Source organism: Etheostoma spectabile, chromosome 14 (genome assembly GCF_008692095.1).
Source record: "Etheostoma spectabile isolate EspeVRDwgs_2016 chromosome 14, UIUC_Espe_1.0, whole genome shotgun sequence".
In the NCBI taxonomy this organism is placed as follows: Eukaryota; Metazoa; Chordata; class Actinopteri; order Perciformes; family Percidae; genus Etheostoma; species Etheostoma spectabile.
In genome coordinates this window covers 18,767,968-18,789,852 of record NC_045746.1, presented here as the reverse complement: position 1 = coordinate 18,789,852, position 21,885 = coordinate 18,767,968, and the positions used below count along the sequence as shown (strand labels likewise).

Here is a 21,885-nt window from a genome sequence, read left to right as displayed (position 1 = left end):
AGCTGTAGCAGCCATCTGCAACTTCCGCTTGGTCTGCGATTCTTTTCTCCTAGGCTGGCAAATAAATGTCCCGCCTTACTCTGCCTTACTCTTCCTCTGATTGGCTTATCCTGGTTACTCTAATCAATGTCACTCACGATGCCTGAACCTAACCAATCCAATCAACGAAGGCAACGAGTCCTAGCCAATCAGAAGCAGAGTAGGGCGGGGCATTCCTTCGCCGTCCTAGGAAACGCAATTCCGCCAGCCAAGTACCATAACGGCAGCGCTAGATTCAGTCATCCACACAATTAACATCACTAACACTGTGACTGTGACTGCTGGTTTACATCTTCATATAGGAAATGTTTATCTAGAAAAGGGAAGATTGTAGTTCGGCTTGTCATCTGCCTAGTTTACTTCAAATCGAAGTATTTAATTGTGGGCTCTTATGTTAACGTTAGCTAGCTAACCGCTTGTTAGTTAGCATGCTGCTGTCTCTACACATCAGACAACTCCTCTCGGATTAATTTGTTTCGTCATGACCGAGTTAAGATGTCGAAAAACAGACACTTTGGAGGGAGAAACAGAAGAGGACGAGGGCCAGATTGAGGCTGAGGTGCAAACCACAGGTAAGTTCACTTAGCTAGCAGTTTGCTAACTGAACACCGCTTAACTTCCTGCTCAAAAACATCCGGCAACTTCAGTTAACTTTTCTGCAGAAACACACTTTGTCACAACGCTTGTATCTGTTAAGCCACTGTCCGTCTGTTGTTACACCTGACCAGATACCAAAGAGCCGGTGAACACGGAGGAGGATGAGGGGAGTGTGTCCAGCGGTGGCGATGGAGGAAACAAACAGCAGAAAGATGAGGGTCAAGTTAAAGAAAAAGATGCACATAAAGAGGAGGAATCAAACAAACCTGAGTCGGCTGTCAAAAAATCCAAGAGCTCTTCTGCCTGTAAGTTTGTGTTCTGTTGACTGATGTGTCTGTATAATTTTAGCACTGCTCAATGTCAACTTCATAAAGCAGTCTCAGTATCAGTGTACTATTATTCTTTCTCCCAATGCTTGGCTGATGATCCTTTTTGAAGGGCTGTGTAAATTAAAGCAAAAACCCTATAATATCTACTAGGCCACAGAATCAACCTGAGCATATATAAACATCAGAAGACGGTACTTTGTTTATAGTGGTATCTTATTTACCCGTAGAGTCCAGCACTGTGTGAGCAGTTCAAACCATTAATACAGAATTCATCTTATAAAAAGAAACAGACTAGTTTCTCCAGGGACTCAAAAACACCTGTGATGGTGGTGTGGCAGGATAGTTATAGGATAAGACTAAGGATTGATTTTTCCTTTTTATAAACCGTTAATGTGATTAACAAACTTAAACTGTTACATTTCTGCTTTTCAGCTGTTTTTTTGCAGCGCCTGGTGAGGGTATTCTTTGGCTTTCTTGCAGCAGTTGCCTGTGGCATCCTTTATGCTGCGTATCTGTCTGCTTATCATGACAGGAAGTTCTGGTTTTCCACTAGACAGGTGGGTGATTCGGTTTTTCAGAAGTCTGCTTCCATTAAATTTACATTTCCCTTCATAGCATAAACATGTCAATTCTAAAATTCACTTCCATGTGTCTCAGGAGCTAGAGCGTGAACTCACCTTCCAGGGAGGCAGTGGGGTCTACTATTACTACTACAAGCACATGCTGACCGTACCATCCTTTGAAAGAGGTACTTGTATCCTTTCTGCTTCTCATTAAGGAAAGAAAATTCAAATATTCATCTAAATACAGCATCAAAAAGGACACTAACTTGAATTAAGGGCTATGAATGTAACTCTCTCCTTGTCAACCAACTGTGTTTTTATGTGGTTTGTGTTTTCCAGGGTTTTATGAGCTGACAATAGATAACAGGACTGTTTCAGGTCAGACCATTAATGCAGTGGAGCGTTTGTCTCTGTATCCAGAGCTCATCACAAGCTACATTTACAGAGTCACAGACAGCCAGGTGAGATTAATTTTGCTGTTTGATCAGCTTCTGATTTACTTTTAATAAAGTGTAATTAAGACATTGTCCGTTTTCACCATGCTGCATTACATTTGTGTCAAATAGTTTTTTGTTGATGGTAAAATGAAATGATAGGTGGATTTGTCTATCTAAATCACAAAGCTACTAAACCAGTACAATCCCCTGTCTCAAAGCAAAGAAACACTGGCAAACCGATTGGAAATAGTAACAATATTCCTGTCATATGCCTGAAAGTCTTTCAGCCTGAAATTTGTTGCATAGCAAGACCAGTTAAACTTTACATCGTTTGAACGAGGTCAATTAATTTAGCATATTTTGAAGTTTGCATATGTATCTCTTTAGATTCAATAGTTTAGCATGTGATAGATTCATGTGAAATGCCTGCGAAGTGCCTCTCAGGTTTGTATTTGTTTTCTCAGTCTACTCAGTGACAACATAAATGGAGTTGAATGGCACGCCATTTTACTAGATGAAAAAAAAATTCACCGGAAATCTCTGTAATAACTTTATAAATTCAGAAAACAACTGTCATTCTCCATGAAGTTACGCGTCCTCTGCTGCCAGTGCAGAGGGCTTGTCACCTAATAATGCAATAAATCAGTCAATTCGTTTAGCCAGCAAAATTGGAGAGAAGTTGAAACAAATAACAACATGGACTTGTCACTTATTTCACTGGATAGTAAATTATATCAATTAGTGCACCGACTCATTTTAGCACTTTGTCTAACATTGGATTGCTGTCTTTGAAATAGTATACAGCCATTTAAATAACAAAATGGTATGCAGATTTTTGAATGCCCTTGCTTAATAATAATAATAACAATTTTATAATAAGGTGATAAATGTGATAATTTGATAAAAACCTTTGTTTGTGTCTCTGTCTCCAGGATTTTGTCGAGCCAATCTACTTCTATGTTGGAGCTGTTTTCGGGCTCCAGGCGGTCTACGTCACTGCCCTGTTTGTGTGTAGCTGGGTGATGAGCGGCACCTGGGTGGCCGGCATGTTGGCTGTGGCCTGGTACGTGATCAACAGGTGAGAGGAATTCTACTGCCTGGTTTCTCTGAATGCCTCATTTCTTCCCCTCCTATCAAAGTAGATCAGCATGGTTAAGTTACCGTCCCCTTAAAACTGTATTGTATCCTTTCCATTTTCTCCCTGTTGCTCCTACCTTTGGATGACAAAACACACTTGAAAATGGGACACTTAGGGTGCTGTTAAAACAAATAAAATCTCAGTGGTGAAGCATGATAATACCATTCTCTTTTAGATCCCAGTTTCACTCGTTTTCTTTAACTTTCTCCACTTTACAACTCTTCTGTGGGTCCTTTCTTCCTCAGACCAGATACAACAAAAGTTGACTTTGCCATTCCTCTGCGGGACAACTGGGCTCTGCCTTACTTCTCTTGCCAGGTTGCAGCTTTGACTGGATTCCTGAGTAATAACATCAGCTCTGCCACTGAGGTGAGCCTCTTGTGAAACCAGTTTAAAAAAAAAAACAAGTTAGGTGGGACACTACATTTAAACACGCTGAAAAAAATCCTGTATTTCTCTGTAGATGTTTTGCTATCTCACCATGAGTGCCACCACCTTCACCTTCCTCCTAGTCTGGGAACACAGCCACTATGTGCTCTTCATCCAAGCCCTCTGTCTTTTCTTGCTTGACTCTTTTGACCTGGTGCCGCCACGTAAGGTAAGGAAGTCACAGCACCTGATCAAGAAATAGTCCTGCAGCTAAAAAAATTTTTGTTCCAATATACAAACAAGATATAAAGTGTTAAGCCTATTAGCTGTAGAGGTGGTAATAGGCAGATTCTGTTACTGTCAGACAGTTCTAGCTAACTGTTTGCCACTGTTTTCACGCAAAGCTAAAATAAGTGGCTGCTGCGTTTAGACAGACAGACATTAGAGTGGTATTGATCTTCTTATCTGGCTCTTGGCAAGAAAGCAAATAAACGTATTTCCTAAAATGTCAAACTGCTTCTTTAACCACGGAACTAATGAGGGAAATTAGCTGTTGTAGTTTTAGGATTTACTTAAAATTTCTTTTGTGCATGATCTAGTTAAGAGCAGCAAGTTTATGGAGGAAATTATCTCATTTGAGTTTCTGATTGATGCATTTATACTATGCCACCTAAACACGAATTAAACCTAAAATTTTGACCAGCTATTTTTTAACGTAAGATGTGGAAAAAAAGCAAAATATGTTCTTTTTTAGTTTTTATGATGATTTTATCTCAAGAACAAATTGGATTCCAAAAATGTGTCTTTAGATCGACTGCTTTGTGCCACAAGTCCTCAAAGACATTTTGCTTTTTCCTTTCTTTCTCTTCTCTCTCATTGTCTCTACTTCCCCATCATCCCTCCATCCGCTATGTTAAGATGGCTGACATTCACAAGGTGTACCTCAGCTCTTTGTTCCCGGTCTACTTGTGCCAGTTTCAGAACCCGGCCTTGCTCAGCTCGCCTCTGCTTGGCCTCCTGATTGGCTCAGTGCTCGCGCGGTACTTCCAGGTAGAGTTAACTGCTCCCTCACATTAGAGCTCAGTCAAATGACTTTTTAAAAAAAAAACTATATTTCATCATTAAATATGGACAACCTTCAGTGTTTTAATGTAGAGTAACACAATCTCAATGCAGTTTTCTGTATTTCTCTTGCAGCAAAAGATGAAGAAGGGACCTTTTGTGGCCAGACTGATGAAGCTCTTTCTACATTTCCACCTAGTCTTTACCACAGCGATCACCTTCAGTTATTTGGTCAAGGTAAAACCACAAGATGGGATGGGTCTGCATTGATGAAGTCAGGATTATTCGTATGTTGTTTTAAGTTGATGGGTAATCATTACTGTTTTTCATTTACAGAAACTTATACCTGTAAGTGAGAGTGACTTCATTTTGAAATTCCTTGAAGTAAAATTTGGGCTCAACACAACAACGTGAGTTACAGCTGTTGCATTCACACTTAGTTGTTACAGTGCAGACTGCTTCTGAACAGTATCCATATTAGTTAGTATGCTATTTTCTGCCCGTGTACTCTTAATTTTAATGTTTTCTTTCTCACTATGTCAGAGACTTCATCACCAACTTCCTCCTGTGCCAAGAGAGTTTTCAGACACCCAGTCAGGACTTATTTCTACGACTGACGCAGTCCTCTGTCCTTCCTTTCTACTTACTGGTGCTCACTGTTTGCCTGCTGTCCACCCTGCAGACCATTTACAGAAGACTCAGGTTAGAGACTTGTGCCAAACACAATGCATGCCATTACTCTTCGGTGCCATTCCAAAGTTATATTTGACAGAGCTGGTGATCCCAGCTAGAAGGTTGGCTGGAAAGGAATTCTCTTTGAGGCGCCAGTCAACATATATCGTGGTTTTACTGTTATACAGTGGCCAGCCAATGAAAACCAACGTCAGACTTGAAGATGGACGAATAGGAGAGCAGCCAGAGGTCATCTATCATGTTTGTCACACGTTGCTTTTTGGAGGTCTTGCTCTGCTGTTTGATGGGTACGTTCATCAGCGTCAAAGTGTGTTTTAATGTTTGGATTTTCTAACGTGTTTTTAAATAACAAATTGTTATGACACAAAAGACATTGATTGTGTTCTTTTTTCACGCAGGATGAAATATTTATGGACCCCATATGTGTGCATGTTTACGGCGTTCGGTGTGTGTTCTCCAGACCTCTGGATGACTGTGTTTAAGTGGCTCAAACTGAAGTCCATCCACCCTGTAGTACTGGTGAGAGGCCTCCGAGTTGTGTTGCTACCTATAATGTGTTCTTGCCTAAGGTATTAATTGTTGCTTTTCCTCTCCAGTCTCTGATCCTGAGCACAGCGGTTCCTACTATCATTGGTTTCAGTTTGTGGAGAGAGGTGAGATTTTCAGCTTGCTATCTTTCAAAGCTTTTTCTATCAGACATTTAAATACGCATAATATCTTCCTACCCTGCTATCTTGTCTTGCAGTACTGCCCTCGTGTCTTAGCAGAGTTGTCAGACGTGCAGGAGTTTTACGATCACGATACAGTAGAGCTTATCAACTGGATCAAGTGAGTCAGCAGATCTTCCTGTATTATATAACTTTACAATATCTAAAAAGTCTTTATTGGGGTATCTAAGATCTTCTTGTTGTGTTCCAGGTCACAGGCTCCAGTGGCGGCTGTCTTTGCAGGTAGCCCTCAGCTGTTGGGAACCGTGAAGTTGTGTTCAGGTTCAGCTGTGACCAGTCTCCCGCTTTACTCAGACATCAACCTGCTGAGGAGGACTGAAGATGTGAGTGAGATGAAAGATTTATTACAACAAGAAAAAAAAGAAATCTCCTGGTACTGGAATAATAATGGAAAACACAACTTCTGTCAGTTTTAAACAAAGTTAAATAGCTCAAGTCCTTGGTTTATAAAGCAGTGATTTGTGGGACCAATTAAATTCATTTTACAGTAAAATGTCCAAAAAAGACAAAATGTATATTTAAATTTTCCTTATCACAGATGAGTTTAACTAGCAAGCGTTTATTAGTTATTTTTTTGAATTAATCTCTTTTTTTGTCTTCTAGACTTACCAGGTGTATGCACTGAGATCCGCAGAGGACATCTACAAGATTCTGACCTCTCAAAAGACAAACTATGTGATCATAGAGGACTCCATTTGCAACGAGCTTAGTCTTAATAAAGGATGCAGGCTCAAAGACCTGCTCGACATTTCCAATGGACATGTGAGTTTAGACAGTTCTTCGTTCAACTACAGATTCCTATCTATATTTCTACTAATGTGTTTAAAATGGTGCATGTTGTTGCCATAAGGGGAAAATCATGATTTCATCCAAGTAGGTTTTGAATGATTTCCCATCAGACAAAGTGTTTACAGAATACTGTTTAGTACTGATGGTCAAATGAAGCTTTGCAAACCAGTTTCTTTATTTTCTGAGCTCACCAGATGGCGCTCTCTGTTGAAAGAAAAAGGTTAAAGGAATGGCAATTCAGTGTGTTTTCAACCCTTTGTTGAGCAGAGAGCTCCATCTAGTGAGCTCAGAAAATAAAGACAGTGGTTTGCGATACATAGATATAGATATCGACGCATACAGACACTTGAAAGGCTTGGCTGACACAGCCTGCAAACTGTTTTCCGTCTTTGTGCTAAGCAGCAGAACAGCTACTGGCTGTGGCTTCACATTTATTGATTAGACCTGAGAGTGGTATTGATCGTCTCATCTAACTCTCAGCAAGAAAGTGGATTAGTGTTACATATAGGTGATTACAATAAGGGATTTATTGTGAATAAAGCTGGTGTTTTCTGAAAGCGCTTTACAAAAGCGGTCCTTAATCCTGGAAAGTATTGTGTTATTAGGAAAAGTGTTAAACAATTATTCTCATTCCTCGTTCCATATCTTCTTGTCCTATCCAGGTCATTTATGACAAAGAAGAGATTTACTCTTTCTCAAAGCACAGAAGATTCTGCCATGAGATAAAGATGAACTACTCGCCCTACACAAACTACTTCACTCGAGTTTTCTGGAACCGCTCGTACCACGTGTACAAAGTGAACACTGTCATCTCCTTTCAGTACTGACAGCAGCTCCCGCCTCCTTGGCAGACTTCCCTGAGCCCGGCTCTGCCCTTCTCCAGTGTTTCACATCATATCCACAATGCAACACAGATCACTGCAAGTATGTTGTTGCAATGTGTGCGCTCAGAAAAAAGGTCTAATCACTGGTACCGTCTACATCCTGGTGTAGATGGTGAATTGGTATTAACTGAGCACATAGTGATTTTGGCCTACACATTGTTTGATTAAAATCAACATAAAGTAGCCCTGTTGAATTATGCCATAATAACCACTGTACTGTTGTTTTATAAGCCATGCGTTACTGTGATATATTTAATGAAGGGAGAGTTTGAAATGTGTGGTCTGTGTGTTACTTGTACAGAAGCCAAGATCAGATGGTTGCTGAGATTTATTTAGGCTCTGCAAAAGGAAAGGAAGTAAAAAAGGGTTAGGAGGAGAATTCTTTTGTTAAAGAAAACACCCACCTCAGTTAAGAGTTCATTAATATAGTTTCTGGTGTATATCATCTGCTAGTAAATATATTTGAAGCTCAGGAGCACACCTGAGACATTGGAAGATCAATGACTAGTAATAATCAGATGTGAAATCTAAATTAATTTGTGGAGAGACTGTTTGGTTTTAATGTGTCGTATGTGCTCTGCTTTTCCCATTTATAACATGGTTTTGTTATGGGACCGCTCTGTTTTATATCAAAATATTGATGGAACAACCCCGGACGATGGAAACATCTGTGATCTTTCTTTTAGCCTTAAAGGGTAGTGGAGGCTGGTTCTGATGCTACTCATTTCAATGGATTTGTCTTCATCATGCTCTTCATCTGGATGCCTTATTGTGAGATGTAGGAACCGACTGACTGATATCTCTTCATCGATCACGGCTTCAGTTATGAGACTGATCGGTTCCCCTTACCTGGTTCTTACCTGTAAGTATTTGGTGGACTATTTCTATAACTATTTCTTTCTGGTGCTGTCATGAAAGTCTCCCCAATAACTATCCCTGTGCAAGAGGCCATGTAGTGAATATTAGGTAGTATTGAATTATGAAAAAATTGAAGAAAAGAAATGTGTACAGTATTTTGCAATTTTTTTTGTTGAGAAATGTTACTCATATGCTTTAAATGTCATTTTAAGGTCAGATATTTTGTTTTAAATGCAAATGGGAGTAGAAATGGGAAAGAAAAAGACAACTTTATAAATACAAGTTCATTTTCCCCTTGCATTTTTTTTTCCAAATTTTTTTATTTTGAGCATTTTGGTCATGAACTCAGGATCCGTTTTCCTCTGCCATCTTAACTATAAAGGCCATGGACACGCATGCAGAGATGTTAAATAAAAATGCTCCAAATGAAAGCATAACTGGAAGTTTAAAGGCCCTGCCATTCCACACGCCTGACTCATCCCACCTCTGCTCAGACTGAGGTCAGGTGGAGCTGGTAGGAATAACAAAAGGTTACCAAAAGTCCCAGGAAGACTTTTTTATTTTTTATTTTTTTCAAAGTGCCCATAATAAAATAGCCATTTCAGTATCTGTATTTTAATATCCACTTCCTTTTTTAATTTGAGTCCTTAATGATGATTTTTTTTATTTATTTTTTTAACATGTGTGCACAAGTGTAAAACATACTTTTAAGTGACTTAAGAGTACTCAGGCCTTTTATTTATGTAGAAATAGCAATACTACCATGCACTGGTAAAGGTTTAGGCTCATTTTAATTACTCTGTACACTGCTGGGTATTTCAAACTGGAATAATATAATTTATTAATTTATATTTTGTATTAATCTGAATATGCAAAGTGACTAAAGATGATAAATAGTGGATTAAAAATAATAACATTGGCTTCCAAAATAAAGTACCTTAACGTTAGGTAACACCATGGGTCACACGCAAATAGTTACTAAACAAACTTTTTTTTCTCAAGCTCAGAGCATAATCCCGCTCTCCAGATGATAAATATGCGCAAACACTGCGCAGTGTGTCCCTGGCCATGGCGACGAAGCGGAAGCGGAAATACACCGGCGAGATGTCGAAGCGCAGAATGAATTATGTGAGAATGAAGCACTCCTTGTAGCTGTTCCTGCTTTTAATTTTGAGATTTTTTTGTGTATATTTAGCATATATTTTTTATTTGTTCATTTTGTCCTTTTAAGGTAAGATAACCAGTCTCTCGGTGTCCGGCCCAGGCTGTAGAGCTTTGCCAGTTAGCTAGAGGATTAGCTAGCTCAAAACAACGTTAGCTCCGAGTCCGCACACAACAGAGAATATGTGAAAGGGGTGCGCTTGATTTTAATACCCTGGCAGCCTCAAACCGCATCTGTTCAGTAATGTCCCAACCCTCTTTGTGGAAAAGCTCTAAAAACCTCGCCCTCTCGGCACTACACGTTAATCAGATTAAACCTCTGGCCAGTACAGAAAATGAACACTGTGAACTATCATTGGTCATATATCTTTTTTCCAAACTTTGCTTTCATATAACATGAGTGACGTTCATGTAGCCTTGGGTGTGTAACAAGTATGTATAATAGCGTAAGTGTTTTGTTACTTAATACAGTACATTGTGTACTTAATGTGCTTCTGAAAACACTTTTAATACACTTAATAATTCAAATAGAAGTAAAATAATCAGAATCAGTGGTGATAAACCAAGTAGATTTTCATTTCCCGTGGTAATTAAACAAATAAGTGTCGCAATAACCATAGTTTGAGAAATATTTATGTTGACAAAGCTCCTCTAGAGCCTCAGACGAATTTACAGTTGACAATTAATACAGCAGTTTTCAGAAGCTTAACAGTGCTCCCCCTGATGAGTTAACTGATCTTGTGTGTTAATATATGTATTCATGTTGTTCCAGGACACTTAATTTCCACACAATTTGTCATGCATCTCACTGTAGGTCACGGTGATGCCTTAAAAGATAAACACATTTTCAAATCTTTGTCACTGTTCACCAGGGGAGGATGAGTGTGGAGACAGCGGACCGGGTGGCTGCTGTGACCAGCAGCCGGCCTAGCACGCCTCTTCAGACCTCCTGGTTCGAGTTCCTCCTGGACGGCAGCCTGCTGGAGAACCACCTACAGAAGTCATACCCAGGTCAGCTCAGCATTACTTCTTATGTCTATTATACTCTGGCTTGTGGTAATTGTTTCTTTATATCATGAACCAATTGAATAATTAGAGTGAACAAAATCTCAGTCATAGCTCAGTTAATACTGATTCTCCTTAAATAAACATCTGGCAGGTATCAGCTGCGATACAACTTATTTCCTTATTTATTTGTGAGTTTAACATGGTTTAAAATCTATGCACCCATGACACTGCAACATATTTTAAATGAATATATCTGCATGTCATGCCTTGTGTTTGGTAATCACATTAATGTTTTGTTGTCTTTTCTTATGATTCTTAAAGTACATTTATACAAGTTAACATGTATAAATAATTTCACTCTGCTTTCGTGTCAAGTTCATAAAAATAACAAGTATCCTTGTGTTTTGCATTATAATCGTTCTTTGCACTCCAAAACAAATGGTCACTTTGCTTTATGGTGAATTTTCACTCCTTTGGTTAACGGGCCAAACATGAACAACCATACTGTGATATTTGTTGTGCATCTAGAAAGTTTTATATAAAAATAATATTGTTGTCTGTCAAAATCATATTGGTAGGCTATGTATTTTTGATGAATGCTCATGAGGCAAGTTAACAAAAAGTGGCTCCACCATAAAAAATAATTAACCTTTAATTGCATGTGTGCTTGTTTCCACAGACCCGACGCCGGTGCAGCTGATCATCCAGTTCCTGGAGCAGGCATCCAAGCCCTCCGTGAACGAGCAGAATCAAGTGCAGCCTCCAGTAGACAACCGCAGGAACCGCACCCTGAAGCTGCTGGCACTAAAGGTAGCTGCCCACTTGAAGTGGGATCTGGATGCTCTTGAGAAAGGGTAAGTGTGTAAGGAGCTTTAAACTTATAATGCGGAGGAAGTCAGTGTAACTTTTCATGTTTTTATTTTTTAACCCTGTCCACTAAGTCAGTTTTGAGGGTATAAAGGGGTTTTATGTTTGCAGAATGTGTCATTTTGTAGAGGACAATGCAGTCGTTCAGTTGTTAAATATCTGAAATTTGAGGTTTGCAGGTTTTCACCCAATAATGTCATTGGCTTCTGTGTTGTGATATTCCAACATTTCAGTAGGGTAACTGCCTAATTACCTTGACAGAAAAACTAAATTATAATTAAAAAATGTGCATGTAAAATTGTTCTATCAAATCATACAGATGTTTGCATCATGAAATTATTCATCCTTTTCCCTGCCAGTTTGACCATTCCAGTATTAAATATGTTACTGAATGAACTCCTGTGTGTGAGCAAAGTGCCACCCGGGGTAAAACATGTGGACCTGGACCTGTCCACTCTGCCTCCGACCACAGCCATGGCTGTCATCATATACAACCGCTGGTGAGTGAAGATCCATAAACTGAAGTAGTAAGAGACCCTGGCTCGTCCACTGTGGTCGGCCATTCAAATGATTTTACTAATCACAAATAATCTTGTGTCTTTCAAAGGGCCATCAGAACCATCGTGCTGAGCAGCTTTCCAGAGAAACAGACCAAACCAGGACCTCACCAGATGAACATGTAAATGCTGTTCCTTCCTTTCTTGTTACCACCCTCTGCTTTGGGATCAGCTAAAGTTGTTTACAGAACAAAGAAACTCCCCATGCTTATCTGAAACATCCAGGTCCAGTTTAAAAAAATAAGAATATAGCTTTTAAGTGCTCAGTTACAATGGCATCAATACGATAGTGTGTGACTTGTCTTGTGGCCTCTCGTAGGTTAAGTATTGTGCAGCAGGAGAAAGAGATGACTGACAACATCCTTACTGTGGTGAGTACTCAGTGGACATCTTTGAGATTGTTGTCATGAAATATACCACTTTGGACTATTGCTGATATAAATAAACATGTTATCCACATTTCGGAATGCTCGATAATTTTGTTTTCGTAAAGGTTTGGATCAACACCCAATCATTATATTGCCTTTTTTAGTAATACCTGTTTTGTCCCTGTCCACTATTTAAGAAATAGTTTAGTAGATTAGATGTACTTTATTATACCCTCAGCTGAAAGAGCAGGCAACCGACTCCATCAGCGTCCTGGAAGGAGCTCTGCAGCTGAAGAAAGACTTCTACGTTCACACCCTGAGGACTCTGGATCTGCTGGCTGCTGATGCTGCTGCCAACGGAGAGACAGAGTCTTCGACGGCAGGGCTTCGCATCAGTGCCAATGAGCTGCAGTGTCAGGTTAGTCGATAGCACAATGTTCTCTCAGATCACTCCGACTACAATTCATCCAAATGACAGTGTTTCCCACACATAGACTAATTTGTGGCGGTGCGCCACACAATCAACACCAGCCGCCACACATTGTGTTTCGTTATTCTTTTTTCTTTTTTTCTTTTAACGCTATTTAAAACAAGCATTCGTTCAGCTGCATTTCCTTTCCCTGCACTCCTCCATCTCTCTGTCACTCTATACACACACACACACACACACACACACACACACACACACACACACACACACACACACACAGACATTCAAACATACATACATTCACAGCCTTGTTTGATCATTTTTTAATGAGCTTTTCCCCTTGCTTTGTAGAATTTTCTTGTTTTAGTAATATTTATAAGGTAAAATAAATTCCTGTTATGAATTTGTGATTATTTGGCTAAAGATGTCTATTTCTTTCAATCTACATTGCTGACACAATCACTAAGCTTTATGCAAATGATTGCGTAATGGCGTCACTTATATGCAAATGAAAATATGACGTCACACCCCCGCCACAAATTACTTTCTAATCTGTGGGAAATACTGCAAATACATACAGTTATATCAACTATTGATTAGTTCAGGGAGCAATTGGAGATTGTGTGCGTCAGAGCAAATAGGATTTGTAAAACACAAAAAAATGGGGAAACGAATGTCCAAAGTGTAATTTCAGTCAAAAAGTAATTCAGTTGTGTTGAATCTAATGTTTTGTATTTGGTTTTTCAGGTGCATTATGACTTGGGAGGTATTTTCTTCCAGCAAGGCTGCACAGACCAAACAGCCTATGAGAACGCCCGTGATCACTTCAGGCAAACAAAGGAACTATTAACAAAGGTAGATTTACTTGTTCAATACTTTACCATGTCCAGATTTGTCTTTTTTTAGTTTTAGTTTGCCACCAGCAGAAATTGTAGCTCTCAGTCATTTCTTATGTTTATGATACGTTTATTTTTTTTAGCTGGACTCCACTGTTCATGTTCACTTGGATGAGAAACGTCTGGCTGGCTACTGGAACGCCTGCAAAGCTTTGACTGAAGACTGTGACCGTCAGACTCCCAGAACACACCCTACAACCAGATCAACAGCCTGATCAGGGCACGCAACTACCAGGTCAGAGCAGACGCTGCAGGAACTTTAAAGCCAAAGATTTGTTTTTGTAAAAAATACACCTGGAACTACCTATAGTAAGGCTCAAATTGAAACTGAAGATAATGAGACATGCCAGAAAGTTGTATAACTGAATGAAGGTATTCAGCACTGTAAACCACGTGTAGTACTTTATATTGTGTATTCCTCTCTAACAGGCTGTCATCGAAGCCTTTATCAAAGACAACGTGTGCCGCAGTTTGCCAAACAACTTCAGACGGTCTGTTCTCAGGGAGTTCCTGTATAAAGTGCAACAAGGGTGAGACCACAATTTTATATATATTATTTACAGGTATTTAAACAAGATACCGCTGCCATTGTATTTATTTTACTTTATATTTACTTTCTAGCGCAGTCATTCTGCATATCTACTAACAATCTAGCCTACGACTTATTTCTTAACACTCTGCAGGGAATCAACCTTAGATGAGGTTTGCTACAAGCTGTGTGTTTGCAACGCCGTCCGAGATGCTTTGGAAGGAGAAGTCCTCAGTGTGCGTTTCCAGCAGCTCCTCCTCAAACCCAGTAAAAAGATGGTGGACTTCATTTTAGAGGTAATTTCTCACCTTTTTATGTCCCAAATAATTGTTTCATTAAAGACTTTTGCAGGAGTAATGAATGCTTGGGAATCCTAGAGATTAAATGTGCAAACGTCGGAAAACTCAAAGTATGTCTCAGATTTAAATCTGACTTTTAACTAATGCATCCACCGTTTCTTTATTCTCCGATATCAACTGTTAGATAAAGATCAAATTACCTTAAATAATGTGCATGTGTTGTACAATACAATATCCCAACTGGTGGCAATGAAGCATCAAGCCTTCCGATTAAGGAAAGAGGCTTGTAGGAGTTGTATAAAAATGTACATGTCAGGATTGTTATTAAACTTCTATCTATTGAAGTTAAAAATTGTATTTTCATTTGAAAAACTAACACATGATTTTTAGGAAATTATTTTCTCGAGGCATATGAGCTATGCTGAGGTTGGTGGAGTCCAACGTGTATCTGGGGCTGACCTGAATTATTCTTCTGATTGTAAAATTGAAAGCTGATGCTCATTTGAATCCAATATTCTTTGTCCTGCAGGTATGCACACTTTCTCTGGAAAAGGGCCGTCAGTCTGAGACATCAAGAAGAAACATGGGTACTTTCATGAAGTGAGTAAGAGCAGAGACTGTGTCACATTTATTATACACTGATGTACTAGCTAAAGGGACAATAGAACATTAATTTATTTCATAGAAATAGCAGACCATACAGATGGGTACATTGCAGATCACTGTGCAGTATCTTCTTCACATTCTGTATGAGCTCTTAAACAGCACTGATTTTACATAAAACTGTTACTCTAATCATTTGATCATCTTTTAAATGAGACCGTTCTTATCTTGCAGGACTCTGTGTGAAACCTTGGAAGAGCTGTCTCTGCTTTTTGTGGTGTCGTCTCATAAGCTCTTCATGGAGCTGTTGAAGGAGGAGGAGAGGAAGGTCCTGGTAGAGCAGCTGAGGAAGAGATCAACCACGATCAACCTCAGCGCCAAGCCTCTGCCTTCCTTCTATGACATTCCAGGTACAAAACTGAGATTTTTGTTCCCATTCTGTTCAGTGACATCCAATGTATCCATTTGTTGTCCACAAGTCTGCTGGTTATTGACAGGGAAGCTCTCAGTGGTATGATTCAGTCTCTTAAAGTTTGTGACTTCATGCATTTCAGCATCAGCGAGTGTGAACATTGGGCAGCTGGAGCAGCAGCTCATCCTTCTACTGGAGCCACGCAGGATCAGACAGATCCTCATGGAACTCCACGGCATGGCCGAACGGCCTTTCTGGAGGGTCAACAGTAAGGTCAGAGGTCAATTAAGAGTAGTAAACACCATGATTCAAAAATTGCCAAAATGTAAGATTAACTTTACTGATTGCGGAAACTGTAATATTCATTTTTCTGAAGTAATGGAAATGCCCCTTTCTCTTTGTGTGTTCAGTGGGAAGTTCCTCCAGACTACATAAACGTCATCCTCGGCATTAAAGACAACCTGACAAAAGACCTGGTTTATATCCTCATGGCCAAAGGACTCCACTGCATATCAATAAAGGTCTGCTTACAGAATAAATGTTCAGAAATGGTATACTTACTGGTATAAAATAAACTTTACTGGCCTAATTAAACAGAAGAATCAGAAAAAGCTTTATTGCCAAGTATGTTTTTTACATAAACAAGGAATTTGTTTTTGTGTTGTAGGAGCATGTCACATATTCTTTAATATAAAATCAAGTATTAGAAGATAAACTATATAAATATAAGACAAATATACAGTGTATATATAGTTTATATTCTCTCGTTGGCAAGTTGAATTTATTCAGCTTCTGCAGGAAGTACATCCTCTGTTGTGCTTTCTTCATGAGGGAGCTGATGTTGAGCTCTTTCTTGAGGAACAGTGGGCCGTCTACTTTATTTGACAGGATTCAATACATGAAATTAGCTTGTCCGACTTTATTAACAGTAAAGAATACCAAATAGTTAGCCACAATTACAGTTCCAAGCAGTAAGATTCTGTTAAAAGCAGAGAGGTTAAATATTTGGATCATGTTTTCCTGTCGTCTCAGGACTTTGCCCATGCACGACAGCTTTTCTCAGCCTGCCTGGAACTTGTTACAGAGTTCTCCCCGAAGCTGAGGCAGGTGATGCTGAACGAGATGCTGCTGCTGGAGGTCCGTGCACATGAGACAATGGCGGCCGAGGGCAGCAAGGAGCGGCCGTCCTCCGACCTGGTCAGCAGGGTCAGAGGATACCTGGAGATGAGGATTCACGGTGAGTGGATGGAAACACTGTGGAGTTGTTACCTGGGCTTAAGCCTGTAATTTCCCTGTAGTTTTCTGGCAAAAGAAACATGTAAGACGCTCTGGATGCACTCCAATATTAAGATTGTACCCTATCTATGTGAGTAGCATCACAACTTGCTTACTATAGATTCATACTGCAGGCAAATAAGGGATTCTTTATAAAGTTTGGACATTTTAGACAACAAAAAGAACACTTTACCTGCTCTATCCATAATATTGTTTGTATGATAGACTGTACAAAAGCTGTTTCTAAAATTGTAGCGCTTTCTCGCCATCCTAATACACTGTAATAAAACATCAGCATTCACGGATACAGGTGCACTAAAGTATGGGTCTTTGTTTTTAGATCTGCCTCTGCGTCAGGTGGTAGGAAAAGAGTGTGTTGCTTTCATGTTGAACTGGAGGGAGAACGATTACCTGACTCTTCAGGTGCCACCATCTCTGGTCATGAATAACCCATACATCAAGGTAAAAAGTCTGTTGTTCAACACTCAAGCCCATTTCTGCTTCATTTTAGCACTTACTGTACATATACTGTACGTTATCATTGTTTCTTACAGTACCTTGTTTTAAGTAGACCATGACATTTGTGTAGGTAATAAAATAGTTAAAGCTGTCTTTTTTATTGCAATTGGCTGCCCTGAAAACTTGGTATGCTCTGTAATGGTACAGGTGTTGAGCTCCCTGAATTCCTTCTGGTGGATTGTTCAGATGCAATAATATTCAACATAAGGTATATAAATCTGCCTGTTGCACCCCTTCATTTAAAGATGTAATTAATACGTCTACATTAACAATGGAAACAATTTCGGTGTTTGTGACTTTACATTTGTCAGGTGGACATAAACAAGGCTCCATATTGATAATAGTTTTGCTCCATGTGTGCTCAATGTGCACCAACTTTGTATAAGGTGATGACATGTCAGTGTTGTGCATACAGCTTTTTTTTTTGCTACCTCAAAGTGATCAATAAAATCATTAACTACAGGTTTAAGCCATATGTTTAATAGAGAGAGACAAGCTCAAAGTGTTATTTAATGCCTGTACCACTGCAATACAACTATTCTATAATTCTTGAAGTATTGTGGATTGTTTTATACACATTTCCAAAATGTAATTAGAAATATTTCTTACCTTTGGAAACAGACTTTGTAATGATGAATCCTTCACTGGCTCTTGGATGGTTTAAATGGCCAGGATTGCTTTGGTTTTAGCTTGTTAAAGTCACCCCCTCTGTTTCCTTCCAATAGCTGGGTCAGCTCCTGGCTTCAACTTGCAAAGAGCTCCCAGGTCCTAAAGAGTGTCGGCGCACAGCCAAGGAGCTGTGGGATGTGGTGGTTCAGATCTGCAGCGTGTCCATCCAGCACAAGAGGAACCACGACGGCAGAGTGGGCCTCATCAAACAGAGAGAGTCCTCCATGGGCATCCTGCACCGGTACACTGCAAACATGTTTACTACCCACAATTATACGCTGTATACAAGCACACACAGGTGGCAGAGTCATGCTCATTCTGGTGTATTTTTATTGTCTAACCCATTTAGGAGCAAATTCATCACTTTCATCAAGAAAATTAGAGTAAGTATTCAATAAACTAAACTTAAACCCTCTGAATATATTAAATTTACATTAATTGAGGTGCTATTAATGCAAAGGTAATGCATTTCATCTTATGTCTCACAGGAGCCACTGGTGCTGACAACCCTTATCTCACTGTTTGTGAGGCTCCACAGCATAGTGCGGGTATGTATCTAATTTTAACTGTTAGATTGTTGAATTTTCCACATTGAAAGCACACTGTACAATCTCACGTAGGTTGAGGGGTAGTAGGATTATCTCACAGTAAAACAAAGGGGAAGTAAACAGCTAGTTAAAATGATGCAGTAAGTGTACAAAAACCATAGTATGATGGTAGGTTTTGTTGCAGTTTTAGTTTGGCCGCTTAAGTTGTTCTCTGCTGTGCCTATCACAGTCAGCTATCTGAATCGCTCAGGGGTAACCATCTGTTTTCTCTCTTTAGGATGATATTGTAAATGAAGTGACAGCAGAACACCTCTCCATCTGGCCATCTACTCTTCCAAAGTAAGAACTTTTGTTGCTTAATGAAATGTTTAAGATGTCTCAAACCAAGCCACTAAATGTGACCGTGATGTTTGTGTCCAGCATACAGGCAGTAGACGTGGAAGCTGTGGCTGTGACGGTCAAAGAGCTGGTGTCCTACGCCCTCACCCTGAATCCTAATAACCAGTCGTGGCTCATCACACAGGCAGATATCTACTTTGGTGAGAAACTAAACTGCTAAGTTGGCGACAACAATTTAGAAGAAAGTATAAACCGTGTTACCCACACCACAGTAACTGAAGCCTTCTTGTTCGTCTCACGGTTTGCAGTGACCAATCAATACTCTGCTGCACTGAACTTTTACCTCCAGGCCGGAGCTGTGTGCTCGGACTTCTTCACCAAAGCTGTTCCCCCTGACGTCTACTCCGACCAGGTACATCACACAGGTTACTCCCAAAACTACACACTAAATGACTACAAACAAAGTCTCAATAAAAACAAAACATTGACTTTCTACAGTTGAATAATAACATACTAAATACTCTAGAAGCGAGTTACAATAATGTATTTAACGCATTGCCAGACCTTCCTCCACAACGCTGGATGGGAGAAAAACCTGCCCTGGTTTATTGGCGTTTTAAGTGCTCATATTATGCTCATTTTCAGGTTCATAATTGTATTTAGAGGTTTTATCAGAATAGGTTGACATTGTTTAATTTTCAAAAAACACCATGGTTTTGTTGTACTGCACATTGCTGCAGCTCCTCTTTTCACGCTGTGTGTAGATCTCTGTTTTTAATTACATAGTGAGGCATCTCAATTATCCCATCTTTGTTGGGAGTCGCACATGTGTGGTAGCTAGGTAAGGACTGCTAGCTAAGCAGAAGTATGAGAGTTTGGAGCAGTTTGTGAACAGTGTTTTCTGTTGGAGACGGTGAGTCCCTGTGGGGTGGACTTTGGGCTTTTTCACTTTGAAAGCCTATAACATGCACAAAAAAAAAGATATACAACACAATAAAGGACAGCCGAAAAGCATAATATGAGCACTTTAAAGCCATGGTGCCGCTGCAAAATAGTCTCTGGGAGGAACTTGTTTTGGTGGAACATGTGTACGTTCAAAAGTTGATTTAGTCGTGCAACAGAAAACTCAGATTGGACAGATAGTCCAGCTAGCTGTCTGGATTTACCCTGCAGAGATCTGAGGAGCAGTTAACCATAGTCTTCAAATCAACCAGAGTTTAAAATTACAACACAAAGAAAGCGGAAGGTGACAGACATACTGCCGAAAAAAAGGACATCCGGCGGATTTTCTAGCAGAATGAGAACAATCCTGGAAGTGGAACATCATGGATATAGACTAGTAACACTGACTTGTGTTTGCAGGTCCTGAAGAGGATGATCAAGTGCTGTTCAATGATGAACTGCCACACTCAGGTCAGAGTTTCAATGCAGTTGCCCTTTTCTTTCTTTCAAATTATATCCTACATATCTTTCTTTTTTAATTGCAAGTGCTGATCACAATGCTGTCTCAATGTCCTGATGGTGAAATGGTTTCTAAAAATAACTAACTGGATAAATACCTCTCAGGTTTTATTACACTTTCAGTGTAATGTTATGCTTGTTTTCACATGCTGCAGTACGTTTTTATCAGAATCAACAAATTTCACATTATTTCGACATTATTCCAACTAGTTTCTCTCTCATCCCCATTAGGTTGCAGTTCTCTGTCAGTTTCTTCGAGAGGTGGACTACATGACGGCATTTAAAGCTCTTCAAGAACAGAACAGGTACGCTACGACATGACCTGACACCGCCAGCAGCCAGACCAACAAGACCAACGGCACCTTTCTGAACATCTCTTATCTTCTTTTATCACCAGTCACGATGCCATGGACTCATTCTATGACTACATCTGGGACGTCACCATCCTGGAATACCTCACACGTATCCTTTACTTTTTTTTAGGGCAAATACAGACCTTGAGAGAACTAGCTTATACCATACAATTCTACTTTTGCAAAAACAAGCCATGCAAACATTGTCATTTTGTTCTTCCTTGACCGTACTTACAGATATTCACCACAAACGGGGCGAGACTGAGAAGAGACAAATAGCGGTAAAACCTGTTCCTGCACCAAGATAAAACAAAGTTATTCCACTTGTAAAATTAAAAAGCTTACCAGTACATCTATCATATTTTTTATATAGAGATAGTCACTATCATTTTGATAACCAATCAAAATGGCAATTTTTCATGACCTAAGTGTTTGTGAAAAGGCATTTTTCAGATGGTCGTTTTTATGTTCAGCTTTTCTAGAAACAATTTCTGAAATTCCTCCACAAAAGGTTTAGTGTTCACTCATCGGTGACATGATGAGAATGAATGTGGTGACCTTAAACACAAAGCTTAAAAAGGGCCAAATGTGGTTTGAAAGTGAGGGTTATACATTAACAGTGGATCCATAACTATTCCAACATAATTTTTAGAAATGGCTTAGTCTTTTAAAATAGTTGAAAGCGATTTTTTTTATTTTTTTTTCCCCAACCCAATTAAATTATAACCTACATATCTCCAAGTCTACGCTTAGTAAGAGGCTACAGTAGATTAACTCTTGTTGTTTCTCAGATAAAAGCGATCGGACAGACGGAGTTAAACACCAGTAATCCAGAGGAAGTGCTGCAGCTGGCTGCACAGAAGAGGAAGAAGAGATTCCTGCAGGCGATGGCCAAACTGTATTTCTAGAAAACATGGGAACCACTTAAACTTCAGGCGGGTGGGAATGTATATTTTATTTTATGGTTAAAAAAAAAATAAAAAAAAATTGTAAAATAAATAAAGTTGCTCATTTATACACTTGTAATCATTTTACATGGATTATTTAAAAGAAATAAATCATGGACTATCCATAGACCTGAGTTACACAAACAATGGCTGGTTTA

The 21,885-nt window shown here is 39.4% G+C and overlaps 2 protein-coding genes across 4 annotated transcripts; both read left to right on the top strand.

Moving 5' to 3' along the window:
• The first annotated feature begins 82 nt into the window (after positions 1-82).
• Positions 83-8,607, top strand: LOC116701868 (probable C-mannosyltransferase DPY19L4). 3 transcript variants are annotated; one of them, XR_004335020.1, is made up of 20 exons: positions 521-611; positions 768-941; positions 1,398-1,522; positions 1,623-1,713; positions 1,868-1,989; positions 2,898-3,043; positions 3,349-3,472; positions 3,567-3,701; positions 4,391-4,522; positions 4,670-4,771; positions 4,871-4,944; positions 5,078-5,236; positions 5,395-5,514; positions 5,626-5,746; positions 5,824-5,880; positions 5,973-6,055; positions 6,146-6,278; positions 6,559-6,717; positions 7,407-7,637; positions 7,680-8,607. XR_004335020.1 is itself a non-coding variant. In XM_032535897.1 (19 exons), the coding sequence occupies exons 1-19, from the start codon at positions 521-523 to the stop codon at positions 7,569-7,571; spliced, it is 2,313 nt and encodes a 770-aa protein (XP_032391788.1). In that variant the 5' UTR covers positions 83-520; the 3' UTR covers positions 7,572-8,607. The 3 variants fall into 3 exon arrangements, 2 of the variants coding, with proteins under 2 accessions (XP_032391788.1, XP_032391789.1); XM_032535897.1 differs by having other exon boundaries at positions 83-611; positions 7,407-8,607; XM_032535898.1 differs by lacking the exons at positions 3,567-3,701; positions 4,391-4,522 and having other exon boundaries at positions 83-611; positions 7,407-8,607.
• Positions 8,608-9,488: 881 nt separating this feature from the next.
• ints8 (integrator complex subunit 8) lies at positions 9,489-21,830 on the top strand. The gene is given in 29 exon segments (XM_032535889.1): positions 9,489-9,614; positions 10,520-10,658; positions 11,335-11,509; positions 11,882-12,022; positions 12,130-12,201; positions 12,399-12,450; positions 12,686-12,865; positions 13,625-13,732; positions 13,857-13,941; positions 13,944-14,008; positions 14,203-14,303; positions 14,457-14,598; positions 15,131-15,201; positions 15,439-15,614; positions 15,759-15,889; positions 16,027-16,137; positions 16,649-16,853; positions 17,232-17,353; positions 18,136-18,320; positions 18,429-18,462; positions 18,568-18,627; positions 18,905-18,966; positions 19,048-19,166; positions 19,275-19,378; positions 20,329-20,379; positions 20,659-20,732; positions 20,825-20,889; positions 21,018-21,061; positions 21,572-21,830. Coding segments are annotated over 29 exon segments (3,051 nt in total). The 5' UTR covers positions 9,489-9,554; the 3' UTR covers positions 21,689-21,830.
• Positions 21,831-21,885: the final 55 nt, after the last annotated feature.

Coding starts and splice junctions, on each gene's coding strand:
- LOC116701868 (XM_032535897.1), top strand. CDS start 521: ATGACCGAGTTAAGATGTCGAAAAACAGACACTTTGGAGGGAGAAACA. Junction 612..767: donor GGCTGAGGTGCAAACCACAG/GTAAGTTCACTT, acceptor ACACCTGACCAG/ATACCAAAGAGCCGGTGAAC. Junction 1,523..1,622: donor TCTGGTTTTCCACTAGACAG/GTGGGTGATTCG, acceptor CATGTGTCTCAG/GAGCTAGAGCGTGAACTCAC.